The 15632-nt window shown below is 42.8% G+C and overlaps 1 protein-coding gene across 3 annotated transcripts in view; it reads right to left on the bottom strand.

Annotated features, from left to right (window-relative positions):
* The window catches only part of cacna2d2a (calcium channel, voltage-dependent, alpha 2/delta subunit 2a), a 147741-nt gene that overhangs the window by 23633 nt on the left and 108476 nt on the right, over positions 1–15632 (bottom strand). For all 3 annotated transcript variants that reach the window (XM_035151978.2, XM_035151979.2, XM_035151980.2), the window contains 5 exons: positions 6586–6636; positions 6232–6331; positions 3295–3456; positions 1583–1693; positions 457–535 (listed from right to left, as the gene is read on the bottom strand). In XM_035151978.2, coding sequence (XP_035007869.1) covers positions 457–535; positions 1583–1693; positions 3295–3456; positions 6232–6331; positions 6586–6636 — 503 coding nt within the window. The remainder of the gene's footprint in view (positions 1–456; positions 536–1582; positions 1694–3294; positions 3457–6231; positions 6332–6585; positions 6637–15632) is intronic.

The following is a 15632-nucleotide window of genomic DNA, read 5'->3' as shown; positions in this document are numbered from 1 at the left end:
ATTGTGCTTGAATTTCACATTAGGGAATTCAATCGAATACAACAGGTGAAGTAAAAATATACCATGTCAGTCAAAAGTCTCTTCTCCAAACACATTCCTTTAATATCACCACCCATACATCACCACTTTATTATTCAAGAACAAATTATATCAAGTATTATGGAAAAAAGTATCCATCTTATTTATTTTATTGATCCTTGTACGTGCTTTACCTGGTTTTACATTTGATTTCAGTTTGTGCAGCAACTGATTCTTACGGAAGGCTCGCAGAGATCGAGCTTCCACTGTAAGATTGTTTTCATCGTTTACATCGACGATGTAAAACACAATAAAAGGATGAATTTAAAAAAAGAAAAGAAATATTTATCCATCTATAAAATCACTCCTTTGCCTCTTAGGTCTTGCATAATATTTTGCATGCAAACGTGCTTCACCAGAAACATTTTATTCTCTCACCTTTATTGGCACAGGCGATCCACTGTAAAGGTGTGACATCATAATTATGTTGGCCAACAGAGAAGGTGAACACACGAACCTGGATGGAGAAAAAGACGAGATACATTATTGGAAGAAATGGTAAAATAGTACAGATAATTTTTTAAAAAGCCCCAAAAACCAAAGTTCCTAAAGAGCCAAGAGCAAAACTTCACCCTGCATCCCTCCTTCTGGACAATAATTGTTGTCAAGTCACACAACTGCCTCCATCTCAACACTGCAGTGAGAGAGTTGTCAAACTGCAGATTATTCCTACGTATATGACAGCAGCCGGCACAAGGGAGCTCGATGGTAAACATATATCAGAATAAATACTGTTGGTGCTGGGAGGGGTGGGTGGGGGGGTGGGGGTGAAAATAAGACAAGACGGGAACAAAAAGACACAAACTCAGTATCTGTTGGCTGTAATTTTAGAGGCTCTGATGATAAAGTGGCTAATTAGTCAGCAGGTCAGAGCTGTTAACACCAGCAGCTAAACAACAAAAGAGACAGAGGAGGGGAGAGAGAGAGAGGGGAAGGGAAACAGACAGAGAGAGAGAGAGAGAGAGAGAGAGAGAGAGAGAGAGAGAGAGAGAAAGAGAGAGAGAGAGAGAGAGAGAGAGAGAGAGAGAGAGAGAGGGGAAGGGAAACAGACAGAGAGAGAGAGAGAGAGAGAGAGAGAGAGAGAGAGAGAGAGAGAGAGAGAGAGAGAGACAGCAGAGAGAGAGAGAGAGAGAGAGAGAGAGAGAGAGAGAGAGAGAGAGAGAGAGAGAGAGAGAGAGAGAGAGAGAGAGAGAGAGAGAGAGAGAGGGTTGAAGAGTAAAGAGATGGAAAAGCCTGCATCAGAGGAGCCAAAATGGAAGTGAAGAAAGCTTGGAGAGGGTGCTCAGATGCACAGATTGGAGAGCTTGGCGTGTCTGACAGCCTAACTCACACAACTGCCTGTTCTATAATGAGACAATGTCAGCTGGAGACGGAGTGGGAGACGGGGGGGAGGCGGGGAGAACAGGGCCGTGCGAACACAGTCTCTGGACATGCACGATCTCTTGGGCTGGCAGAGCAAGAAGTAGAAGAAGAATAGATAACGGCCTCGTGGGGACAGACTCACCGTTTTGTTGGGCCAGTTGTACTTCTCAAAGATTTCCTGTGCACGATCCTCCCCGCCATCTGTAAACATCATTATCATCTTATTGCAGCTGGCCCTCGGGGCACTGCTCTCCTGTGGCACACGGAGAGGGAGGAGGGAGGAGGGAGGAGGGAGAGAAGAAGGGAGACAGGTGAGGGAGGCTGGAACATCATTCAGAACAGTGCTACACTAAATATGTCAAAGAATAAAAGTCATTTTTAGCCATCCATCCGTCCATTGTTTAAACTGTTTATCATTTGAGGGTTGCTGGGGGAGCTGCAGCCAATCCCAGCTGACATTGGGCGAAAGGTGGTGTACACCCTGGACAGGTCGCCAGTCCATCACAGGACTGACATTGAAAAAAAAACAAACTACGGGCAATTTAGAGTCTACAGTTAAACTAAGCTGCATGTCTTTGGACTCTGGGAGGAAGCCTGAGAATCTGGATGAAAGCCACACGGACCCAGATATATATATATATATATAAAACAAAATAATAATTAACTCTTACAATAATAAAGAAATGTAATTAAGGTTAACTTAACAAATATATAGACCTTGAATTAAGAAAATAAATATAATTTCTATGTTAAATATCAACATAAATGCACTTCTTCTCTGTATTGTTTACTGGGTGAAATAAAAGATTAAATATCGATGCATATCAGCAAACAAACGCAGTCTGTGAAAAGCTCATATCGGCCAATTGTTATCGGTCAACTGATTCATCGGTCGGGTTCAACTCCACTCGCAGCTTTTATTCTTGACTATTCATTAACGTTTACATATTTCCCTCGTGGTGCTCATGCGCTTGCTCATATTGTGAGTTTACCATTATCATTATGATTTTAGAATTTCATTTGAAGCACACAGCACAACATTATTGTAGCGTTAAATTTGATTGTGTCAGGAGCACTTTCACCAGCATGTCAGCACTAAATGCACGTAGCCAGGCACCAGCTTTTAGCATTCAGCTTTGATGCCCGCACCCCCGCCTGTCTGCACAGCAGCTGGCATTGATATGCAGGCCAGCGGCATGTCAATCTGACAAGATTCTAATAAAGATAAATAATATTGCTACAATTACATATTTTTATTGTGCTTCTGCCACAAATCACGGGAGTGAGTCAGCCACGGACAGTGATTAAAGGGGCCTTTTTATTTCTCATTCTGCTGGCAAAGAGAAGGGGAGGGGGGGGCTGCATGCAGCCGGCACTTGGCTCTCTGCCTCCAACCCCAGCAGAGGAATATAAAGTGTCTGTGGCTGATCTCCTCCGGGCTGCGCTCATCAATCATCCCATCAGAGCCCATTAGGGTGGCAGCCTCCTAAAATACACAGCAGCATACGGAGCTGAGGCAGCACCTGTGTTGCGAGCACGAGGACGCCTGCTGCTCACAGACTTCACCACTGTGCCGGCTACTGCAGACGCCAGTGCTGCTCCACCGCAACAGCAGTTACAATCACACCAATCTGCGACAATGACAGCGCTCTGGAAGTGTCGTCTACAAACCAGAGCCCCTCACTGTCAGCACTGTTTTATCCCTGTAAATTCTGCTTTGATAATTGGATTAGACAGTTACTGTGGCAGAATGCACTGGAGCTACACTGTAGTTTCAGCGGGTTATCTTTGACTTTCTGGATGTGCACACACTGTCAGCCACAGACCAACCCTGAGAGGCGTGTTGGCTCTTACATTGAGAAGCTGTTCAAAGGCGAACGTGAAGCCAGACTTGTAATCTGTGGTTCCTTTGGCCTGCATGTGCATGACGGCCTCCTTAAAGATCTTCTTGTTGCGAATGTTGGCCTGGACCAACGTCCTGAAGCAAGGAACCACAGCGTCGGCCTTCTCGTTGAACTACGGAGGGGAAATACAAAAACAGGTGAGCATAATTGTCAGATTGTGTATTTGTGTGTTTTCTCTATCACACGTGTGCGTGGTTCATGGTGACATGATGCAGGCGTGGGTGTGTGCAGATGTGTCTGCTACTCTCTGGATGACAGTAAACACTGGTAATTACAACTTTCCACACAAAGACCAGGTGCACCTGAAACACCATGAGCAAACCACTGAACAGAAACCCAGCCAAGGTAATATCATCTGTCTCATCTCATCCACCCAATTAGCCTAAAAGTGTGCGTGTGCATGTGTGTGTGTATTTCCTTGTGTGTGCAGTGCCTGTGTGTGATCACAATATTAGCAGCAGCGTCTGTAATGGCAGGTTTCAAATGTTATGTCTTCTTGAAGGTCACCTTCAAAATCTACTGACATTTTCAGGCCGGATTGATGTAAAAACGCTTTGTGAGTGAAAAAGCTGACATTTCTCACTTTTAAATTAGCAGACAAAGATATCCAGGACACAAAAATTATTCGGAGCCACATTTTCATTAATCATCACTCTGTTGCTATCACATCTCTTCAATCATTAGATTCCTCACAGCCTGGACACACTGTTTTTTAACTCCTCTCCTCTGAAATTAACAGACACAGGAGCAGTTTCTGTCTTTCAGTCATCACCGTCTTTTATCCATTATCATCGTCTCTGCCTTGTTTCTTCAGAGAGTTGTTAGTGGATGCTTCACATCTACAAAAACATTGTTTTATATAAATACACATACATCACAATTTCATTCCGACTCGCACTACATTAATAGTCTTTGCCTTTTATACTTATAATATATACGATGCTTGTATGTTGCGTTTTGTTACTAAATAATAAACTTACTAAATGTATCTCAAAGGAGACATATTATACTCATATTCAGGTTCATATTTCTATTTGTGTCCTCATACTCTCTATTGCTGCAGCTCCTCTTTTCAGCCTCTGTCTGAAACACTTGGTTTTAGCTCCTGTCTCTTTAAGAATCCTGTGATAAAGCCCAGTGTGCTCTGATTTGCCAGCAGGGCCTCTCTTTTGTGATTGGTGAACTGCTTCCAGCCCATGTAAGAAATGTCAGCCTCCGCTCTCACTTTATACGGGTTTATGGGGTGTGTCAGACTATAGCCACTAGGTGGGCATCATGACGTCATGTGACATCACACTGGGACGGAAGTATCGGCCGGACTGACTTTTACATATACAATAACACAATATAACACATGAGAGGAAAGAAAACCTGAAAAAGCTAAATATGTTTCCTATAATAATGTCACCTATTACGTGAGTCACCAACTGCCGGAACCAAATTCCAACATACTTGGCCAAAAAAATCTGATTCTGATCTCTTGTATCATAAAAGGTTGAGATACACAGCAGCTATGAAACAAGATCTGGAAAATAAAAACTGGGTTACATCTATTATCTATAATAAATAAAAATGAAAAAATAATCTGAAATAAATAGTGTATCATTCCAACTAAGTATAGTGCCATCACAGAAGTTTTGTCATAAAGAAGTGTATCTTTATGGTGTGTGATGATTAGTTTTGGCAATTTTTTTACTTACTATTAGCTTTTGTGTTTGCAAACATTTCACAAGTGATAGAGGGTGATATACAGAGGGACATCAAAAATGCTCTCTTTCGGTTCCAGTGGCAATTAAATTCACATTTACCCCTGATACAAAGAGAGCGGGAATTGATGGACTTTATAAGCGTCTCTATGGCACATTGGGGGGGTTCCAAATGTGAGGACTAGTTTGACATTCTGAGGAGTGAGCAGACGAGTAGTTAGCAGCCGTCTTAGGCAGAGTAATCATCAGGGGTCTCTTTCTGCTGATTATCACATGAGAGGAAAGAAAACCTGAAAAAGCTAAATATGTTTCCTATAATAATGTCACCTATTACGTGAGTCACCAACTGCCGGAACCAAATTCCAACATACTTGGCCAAAAAAATCAGATTCTGATCTCTTGTATCATAAAAGGTTGAGATATACAGCAGCTATGAAACAAGATCTGGAAAATAAAAACTGGGTTACATCTATTATCTATAATAAATAAAAATAAAACAATAATCTGAAATAAATAGTGTATCATTCCAACTAAGTATAGTGCCATCACAGAAGTTTTGTCATAAAGAAGTGTATCTTTATGGTGTGTGATGATTAGTTTTGGCAATTTTTTTACTTACTATTAGCTTTTGTGTTTGCAAACATTTCACAGTGAGCTGTGCTTTATAGGGGTGAAAATCAGATGCGTTCCCACCCAGATTACCGAGCTCATTTATTGCTCTTAGAGCTGGGATTTAAAGGCATACAGTGGCTAAGAGCAATGGATTATGAAGGATTACCGAAGGAAGTCTCCGAACAGAGCCACCGCACCATGCACGCGGATGTGTGTGTGTGTGTGTGTGTGTGCGTTATCTGTCCTGCAATGTAGGATAACGTTAATATTCCCCTAAACATCAGTCCTAATAGAAAGCTTAGTAATCAGCAGAGAGTGAAAGAGACAGGCAGGCAAAATCCCACATGGTCACCGGTGATGCAGGGAGAGCAAATACACTGTAATGAGGAAAGTGCAATGTTCCTACCGCAGGCAATCAACTGGGAGCAGCAGTACGAGCACACTGTGCCGTTTGCGAACTCCCTGCTTGATTACCACCTGCTTAATAAATACAACAAATATTTGCGCTATCGTTGTTTTTCGCAGGAGTGATTCGTACGATTAATTACATGAGCTGAACTTCCACTCACCCTGGCCACATTCACGTAGTCGTCATCTGATAGCGTGTCCAGCATCTCATTGACGGAGGTTTTCATGAGCTTCAGAGTGAGGCCGCTGACACTTCCGCTCCTGGAGAGAAGAAGCGATAAAGAACAGGCTGAATCTTAGGAGCTTCACATAAGAAAACATATGTTCTGTTCATGTCCCTTTTATAGGGCATGTTTTAGAGAGCAGTGCAGGCGGATGAGGAGCATTCGTCTTCCCTCTGACTTCAGGCTTTCCTCAGACCAACAGGTGGCACTAGTGCCCTTTGAAGCAGACGCACACTCTCACTCTAGCTAAGGGGGGAAATGTAGGAAGAGAGGAGGCAGTGAGACACTCACACATCCACAATGATGACCATGTCCTTTGGAGACGATGCACCTTGGATATACCTGCACAAGAAGAAGAAGACACAAAGAATGACTGTTAATTTTTTCCCCCATATTCTTTGTGAATTGCACCAAAGAAAGGAACCAAGTCACAATGAGGTGGAGCCCCGATGATTGGAGGCGACCACGGCTGAGCCCACTTAAGCTACAGAATACAGAAAAGGCTTATGTGCTTAGAAGAGTTAATAAGTTGTGCTATGTACTTCAGTGTTGGCAACAGCTACTGTCGACCGACTTCAACAGAGATACTCCTCTATTCTGAATAACAATGCCTTCTCTAAATAATTACTGCATAAGCCGAAGTAATTGCTAGTTTATGGTCTAAGTGTATAATAATACATGTGGGACAATGGTCGGTACCGGACTGTACAACCTCCAACAGCCTATTTAACAAGCCACAGTCTGAAAGCCATGAAAATTAACAGACTGTACATCAACAAAGGCTCCACACAGGTTTTAATGATACCTCTGATATTTAATACTGTGTTTAAAAATGCTCTAGATGTAATATATATTATTACCACAATGCTAATTATTTATTTTAGACCCAGTGATGTTCGTTTATGTGGTGTTCAACCAAATTCACAAAACTAACCCATTAAAAGTCAGGCTGCCAATATTGGCACATTCTACTTTCAATACCAATCAATATGTGTTTAGAATCTGTGTTTAGAATACCTATAATTACGCTACGAAATAGAAGCACCCACTCTTATAAGAAGATAAAAGAACAACAAACAATTTTAGGACTTTAAATGAGCACAAATGACATAAGAATATATTTTTCTTCAGTCACGCTACAGTGACGCATACAATCTAATAGACTTTATATTTGGTCACTTGAAATTCATATGAACTTGTCAGGGAGCAGCCCGAGCGCTGTTGACCTGTGCGGTGGAGAATGTGTGCTGAGCTAAGTGCTGTCAGTACAAGTGAGATAGCTGATGTTCTGTTTCTTTGATGACTCATCAGTTGGGCATCAAACGCATTATTCACTCTGGCAGTTCCTTTGTCGGGGGTCTTAAGCGAGCTGCTTAAGACCATTATGCTTCTGCCGCAAAGAAAACTCCTAAAATAGGGCTGTTCTGGGGGGGTGTCGGCCGCAGCGCAGCGTACAGGCCCACGAGGCAAAGACGCCACTAAACCGGCGAGGGGCAGACAGACTTGTGTTCTGGAAGAGACTTCACGTGTAATGTCTGTCCACAAGTGATAGAGGGTGATATACAGAGGGAAATCAAAAATTCTCTCTTTTGGTTCCAGTGGCAATTAAATTCACATTTACCCCTGATACAAAGAGAGCGGGAATTGATGGACTTTATAAGCGTCTCTATGGCACATTGGGGGTTTCCAAATGTGCGGACTAGTTTGACATTCTGAGGAGTGAGCAGGCGAGTAGTTAGCAGCCGTCTTAGGCAGAGTAATCATCAGGGGTCTCTTTCTGCTGATTATCAGTCGTTCCGCTGAGTGTGGAGAGAAGCCAGCTGCCCGTGGGCCAGGCTTTTTTCTTATGCTCGGCCAAGCTGATATGGTGGTAGAGCAACGGAGCCCCGGTAGGCTTTGCCACTGCTCCCGCAAGCCTCCGCGCTCCCACTCACTGGCAGGCGCCACTCCAACCTGCAGCATGACCCCTGCCCCCGTGTTGAAGTGACGTCCCTCAGCACAGTGCCTGGGCCGCTTCAAATCTGTTTTTCAGACACAACCTGGTCCCGGCTCAATGGAAAAGCTGCCTGGAAGCCCCCCCGATGCAGGCAGCGAAGGGTCTGCACCAGTTCTACCTCGCAAGAGGTCGATTAACTGAGCATGCCCAGAGTGAACATGGGCAAAATGTGTGTATGTGAGAGGGAGAGAGAGAGGGGGAGGGAGAATCCAATTATTTTCAATAATAAAGAATGCCACATCAAAGGTAGAACTTCTGCAGCTCTCCACGACTGTGCGGCGTATGTAATCAGGTCTGGAACCATGAGGCATACTGGCATGCATGACTTTTATCAATTTAATTACTGAAATCTTAATTTGAGGGAGCGAGAGGGAGAGAAGGATAGATGTGAGACTCCACACAGTTGCCACTTCTTTCTTTTGGGGCAGATGGGGTTTGTGAAAGCGATCATCGATGCAGGACGGAGAGACTCAGTCAGAATGTGGCCCACGTCTCCGTTCCCTGAGGCTCATGGACGGAGACACCCTGTCTGGAGCTTGAAGGAGGGTCATTTGGTGAGGGCTGCGCCTGCGGACCAACGGCAGGATTTCATTAACTCCTCTGGTCAGTCTATTTCTCATGGTAGAGAATGGCCCTTTTAACGGGATGAGTTATTTTGAAGGGGGGTCTTAATGTTAATTATACGGCAATGCAGACATCTGTTAGTCAGTCATTATGGGTCATCCCACAATGTAAACTCTCACAATGGTCGCCTGTGTGAACTTTGGCCCTGAAATCTGCCAAGAAAACATCCCTCTCAAGCAGATCATTTCTGTCCAACTTTGAAAGAGGCAGCATTGATCAGCGGTAATGGGGGTTCAAGAGGAAACGTGTGAGCAGTGATGAAGAGGAGAAGGGTAACACATCAGCCAGGATAGCGTCACTCAGCGCTGAAACTATGGCGCTGCGATGACTGATCTCCCCTGCAGATTGTCTTGGTGCATCAGCGCTGCTCTCTTTCTCTGCCTCTCCACCGCCTGAAGCGCAGCTGAATTGAACATCAGGATCAGAGCGAGCGCGATGGAGTCAAGGATTTTGAGCCTCCGGGCTGATACGCGGCTCCACGGTCGCTGACGGATAAGAATCGCGAGTGGAGGCCGGTGTCGGTGTATAATTCACCCCCGTTTTGACTCATGGTTCCAGATGTGTCGTTTCTGCATGGATTCCAGTCAGTAATTACCTCTCAGCTTCTGCCCACTGATGCCATTCTTTCCCTGTCATTACCCAGTCTCCTGCGTGCCAAAGCCAGGTGACAAGCAGATGGGCCTGGCTGGTGTTGAACTGAGGCCCGGCGCCCATTCTGTGCCACGGTGACACAGCCGTCAGCCAGTGGACTCCACATATCAGACGCCCGCCTCCCTGTCCGCTCGCTGGAAGTTATGACCAGCATCTGACTGCCGGTGCCAAACCATCATCGGTGACATTATATTTTACTTCAACATCACCGCTGCATTTACATATCGGCATGAGTCAGATCTGGTTCACTCATCACAGAGGAAGATTGAATGTGAAAGCTCTGTATCTGAGTCCAGCTTCAACCTGTTTATATCTGTTCATCATAGTCACAAGTTAGTACATGAATTATCAAACCTTTGTTGGCAATGCAGTTGTAACTTCCAAGTCAAACTATAAAATGTTTAAAATATGTTTTTTTGAGTTTGAGTTCAAAAGGGACTTTAAAAATAAATTAAATACAAACAAGCTACTTCACAGTTACAGCCATGTCGAGACTCTTGTAGTGAGTACTTTTATGGAATTAAAAAAATATATATTGAGTGGATTTTTTTACAATGACCTTAACTATGATACATACAGTCAATAAGAATAATATATAATAAATAAAGATAATAAATACATAATGAATACAAAAATAAAGAAATAAATCTTTTTTTTTCTCTCTTTGTTTTTACTGACACTACACTGTTTCACTTGCTGTAAAATATAAACTGAAATGCATCACTCTCAAAGTGACTGGGCCTTGCACAAATAATCTGATCTTTCAGAAAAATAATCTAAGACAAATCATTGTTTATTTTACATTTAACACTAAACTCCAAATCACGGTGACACAAGATTTAAAGCATTTTCATTTGTTTTGATTGTTTGAAAGGGCGTATTGTTTTTCCCCCCATGATAAACAGAGAACAATCAATAGACTGGAAATTAACCAAACTCAATTTTGAATATTGACTAACTCATTTAGAAACAAATTATAAAACCTGGGTTGGTGGTTCCAGCTGCTCAAATGTGGGAATGTGTTTGTTTTTTATTTGTTGTGAATTGGATCTCTGTGAACGGCTGTGGCTCAGGAGTCGGAATACTCCATCCACTAATCTGAAGATCGCTGGTTCAACCCCCGGTTCATCCAGTCTGTGTTCAATGAACCCCACTGCTCCTGACGACTGTGTGCCGAGAGTGTTTTTAATGCTGTGTGATAGACAAGGCGCTGTGTGTAGAGGTGTTGTATGAATCTGTGTGAATGGGAGAATCTCTGAGAATTTATGAAGGGCATTTGTGACGACTATGATTAATCCCAGAGAGAATTCACTGATTTATACATTTTGAAAAGAATCGTCAGTCACAGCCTTGGAGCAAAGAATGGATTTCCACAATGTATCAGTATCAGACGTCATTGCAGTTAACAACTAATTGCAAATACTATGTCGTTACCAAGGTTTAAATGTCCCTTGTTGTTTTTCGTGTTGTGATTAATCACCAACACAAACACTGGAAACGGAAACGCACGTCCGGACGCAGCTGCAATTTGTGAAGAACGGCGTAAGATACATGATGTATGTCACAGGAAAAACGTGTTCACACCATCACACAATGTGCATGTGAACAATACGCACAACCAAGATGAAGTCTGATTCGTGTGTGTGTGTGTGTGTGTGTGTGTGTGTGTGTATTAGACATGTGCTCTTTACACTGAGGTGGAACAAGGTTTCGCTCTAAATGAGAGGAGATTAAAGCCTGCACCACAACGTATACACCCCCTCATATAAATCTAACAGAAATGCATTTCACAAGCATTGAACACAATGACATATTCCTTGGTTGTGGTGATTGTATTCCACCTCTTTCTTTTGGCAGTTTGGTAAAAGGAGTCTCATTGGAATTCATGAAATAGTTTTATCAAGACGCTACATTGTAAAAATCAATACATTAACTGTGCCGGGGGGGCCGACTCTCTCAGGAGATTGTGTTCATGCACCCTGACCCTTTCCACAAAGTGTTGTGCAGTACATTTAAAGTGGAGGAATTATCTACAACATACATTTCAGAAACATGTAAAAGATACATGTAGTGGCTCGGGCTCATTGCATTGTGCCACAGGAAAAAGGAACTTGGGACAGTGTGTGTTTAGAATTTGTGTGTGTTTGTCAGTTTGTCACGTGTGTGGTGAGTCATGTTTATTGGCTGCATTGTGCAGTGTGTATACATAATGAATGGGATGTATGTACAGTAGCTTCTGTATTGTGTGTGTGCGTGTCCACTATAATGTGTGAATTTGTCTTCACAGTGTGAGGTCTTATATAAACAGCACATGGGAGAGGTTTGTCTTCAGGGCTTTTTTGCCAGCAAGAATTTCTGGCAGAGGAGCAACCAAGTCGTTATGTTGCCAAACAAAACCAAACTGCAAATGAAAACTGAAAACAACAAGAAAGACAGAAACTGAAAATAATAAATTAACCCAGTACCTCCACTAAGGAGGTTTGTTTTTCATCTGCATTTGTTTGTTAGTTGGGAGGATTACACAAAAACTACTCAACCGATTTCCATGAGATTTTGTGGAGGGGTGGAGAATGTCCAGAGGAACAACCCAGCAAATATAAGTGCGGATCCAGATCAGGGGGTGGATCCAGACTTTCTTTAACATTGCAAACGGTTTTCAAAAATTGTCTTGATTTCTTAGAGAAAAATTCATGGATCTAGATGAAAAAAAAGGGGACTGATATTTATGTTTGTGTAAAATTTGAGAGATCCAAATAAAAATCTAAATCTATTGAATTTAAACGTGGTGTCATAAGGGGAACCTGTGGGGAGGTATCAACGGTCTCCTCTGTGAAAGTCCTTTGATTGACTTTATAATACCTCAACATGTTAAAGTTTCCCCTGCAGGCAAACATCTCCCATTACCTTATATACATGCATCATGTACAGCAGCTGTAAGTAGAGTAACCATACCATAATGGGAGAACTGCATGTTACACAGAGAATCCGCTGGCGTGTGTCTATATGTGTGCGTTGTAGGTGCGATCGTGTGCATGCTCTTAAGCGTGTGCATTTGTGTTGTGCTGATGGGCTTATTATTTTATGGACTGCTGCTCTCTTAGAGCTCCTGTGGATGTGGCAGGCGTATAAAGATTGAATTAAGATAAAAAATATGGGAGGACGGCGCCCAGAGAGCCCGCAGGAGAGATAGATGTTGTCTGCCGCTTATTTATTCCACTTTCGGTTGATTATTGGAAGCTGTGGTGCCAATTCCACATTTTCGGTTGTGCCCAAGAAGAACACACTGAATTTTATGCAACATATTTTCCTCCACTTTCTTTACAAAAATGAAGAAAATATTGAATTAGTACTGCGTATTTGAATACATCAGTTTTAATTATCAGCAGACGAGTACCTGTTTTGTTATTGAAGCTCTTAAATTTGCATTAAAAGTCTGCGTCCCAACATCTTGGCTGAAAGTGACATGTCACAGTTTTGACTGACTCTCATGTTGCTTTTAAACATGCACGGAACTCCAGACATTCTCCGAAGGGGCCGAATGTGACAACATAATGTCAGTTGCTCTGGACATCCTCCAGAGGTTTTCCTGCCAAGTCACTTGTGAAATGTCCATAAAATGTAGAATGTGATTTTCCCCCGCGGGAAAATCACAGCGACTGACAATGAGATTCAAGAGCTTCTGGCGACAACAAGCGATGCCAGTGTTGATCTGCTGTAAACAAAAACATGTGATCTCCACAGCAGAATGTATATGTCATGTCCTGCCTCCTGCATTGCACATGATCCTGTTGTGAATGTGTCTGACCCAGACAATCTCCTGCTGCGTTCTTCATGAGAGACAAGGTTTATGTCTGAAAACGACTTCACAGTAAAAGTGCTGAAGCCCTGTGTCTCCTTTGCTCTCACCAATAACACGTCATTCTTCTTTGAGTCAGCGTCTCCCTCAAGTGTGGTGAAGAGAAATGAAAGATGGAGGAGGTGAAGCTCAGCGCTCTGGATATTGGTTATTTTTTTTTGGGGGGGGGGCTCAGCTTTGAGGACTGACCACTCGTCATAATATTTACAAAGAGGTCAGATTGACTTTTTGAAGAAATCAATATGTGATATAGCCTACATGCTGTTGTGAACCTGGGAGGTAATGGGATCTTTGCAACGCTTGGCTAACAGGACTCCATGCCTGTCTCTGATTATTTCTCTCCTCGCCCTTTCGCTTTCTCTCCCTCCCTCTGCCTCCCTTCACCCTCTGCTTCGCTTCCCTTGATAACACGAACAGACAATATAATGGACAAATGTTAATAATTAATGTCAGAGCAATTGGAGACAATTAAGTGTGTTGACTGGACCATTAATTTTCCTGGGGCCGTTGGGGGCGGGGGTGGCAGACAGAGGAGACAGCACATCTGTAGACGCAGGCGGCCCCTCAGATATTTTTCATACGGAGAGCACCTGGTCAGCTCCCAGCGGCTCAGCCCTGCCCGTCTCATCCGTCCACCCCTCCTCGTCCTTTACGCTCCGAAGTGACCATGAGTTGTGGCCGCTACTTCTAACTCTCTATATTACTGTAAATCAAATCTTTGACTGGGAGACTCTTCCCCTGGAGACAGAGCCAGTGCAAAGGTTCCAGCCATTGCATCTGTGTAAACCAGTAACTTACTGGTGTTTGTGAAGCAACAATATCTGGAATATATCCGCCTATGTGATCTGATTGTATCTGGTAGTGGGTGAGAAGAAGAGAGCTGGTAGGTTTGAAGGAGAAAGTGTGAAAATATATATTTGCATCTACTTATCTAAACCTTTCTTCTTGATGTTTTTGTTTACTTGTTCAGTCAAAATGGTAATTTAAACTTATATACACACCACATGATTTGTATGTGGTTTCTTTTATCATGTCTGTGTTGCTTTTGTACACAAATTGCTGTGTGGTGCCTTGAATGATGATAATAATTATTTTTCTGTAAGGACATGTAGGCATCATTATTCTCCAGGGGGTATGAAATCTCTACAAATGACAAATGTCTGTATTTGTTACTCAATTGGTCTAATTTATGTGAGAGGGGGCTGTAGAAATTGATTGTAATATGTTTTGCTCCATGTAGTCCTCATACTCCCTTAGTTCTTATAATAGGGTAATTTAGGGAGTGGTGAGATTACAGGAGTGTGGTCATTTGCCTTCACCACAACTGGATCCATGAAGGAGAGACAACCAAGGCTACACCCTCCTACTTTGTGTCACGTGGGAACAAAATTGTGTAATGCTCCACACACCACTCCACCATCACTATGCACAGACTGGCACCAAATAATGTCAACATGGCAGCATCTGTATCTGGGAAGTTTGGGCTTCATTCATGTGTGTTTCATGTTAATATACTGTCGTTGGAGCTACCTATGACTCAGCTAGTGTTGAAATAAATGGAAAAGGAACATTTTGGGGGATTTACCATATTCCTGTAATTTTCACAGTGGACGGTTCAGACAATGTTAGCCCCCATTTTGAATCTCAGTTTATAGGCAACAATTTGTGGGGAAAAATGTTGCAAATGCTAAAATGTACATTTACTGTCTCCATGGGTAACACCTGAAGATTAGATGCTATTTTCACAAACATCCAAATGATGTTTTATTTCTCTTCCTTTAAAAAAAAAAAAAAAGCTGTGTTATTGTCATAGTTAACATTTATTTACAGAAATAAGTAGGAAGAATTTAAATTCTATTGAAACACAAAAAGTTGGTGTATGACTGGTGTTTTGTCTGACTTGTGTTACTGGATGCTGAAATCTACTGCGGTCACATAAGCACACATGACGGTCTTACCTCACCCCTCTAACATGCGTGATTTGCCAACTCTCCAGAGAACGGGGGAGACAGCATGTTCAGACTATAATCAGGCCGCTCTGACCTGACATATCATGACTTCCCTGCCAAGGTTGCGCCACTCAACGCGGCTGGGCACAAGTTGCTAAGCAACAGGCCACAGGAAATGTCGATGGCTGCGACATGAGGAAAAGCTTGGCAGAAATGACAGTGACAAACATGGAGGACCAGGGAGGGGGGTGACAAGGTGTTC

The sequence above is a fragment of the Hippoglossus stenolepis genome, chromosome 3 (assembly GCF_022539355.2).
Source record: "Hippoglossus stenolepis isolate QCI-W04-F060 chromosome 3, HSTE1.2, whole genome shotgun sequence".
Classification (NCBI taxonomy): domain Eukaryota; kingdom Metazoa; phylum Chordata; class Actinopteri; order Pleuronectiformes; family Pleuronectidae; genus Hippoglossus; species Hippoglossus stenolepis.
This window is presented reverse-complemented; position numbering and strand designations above follow the sequence as displayed.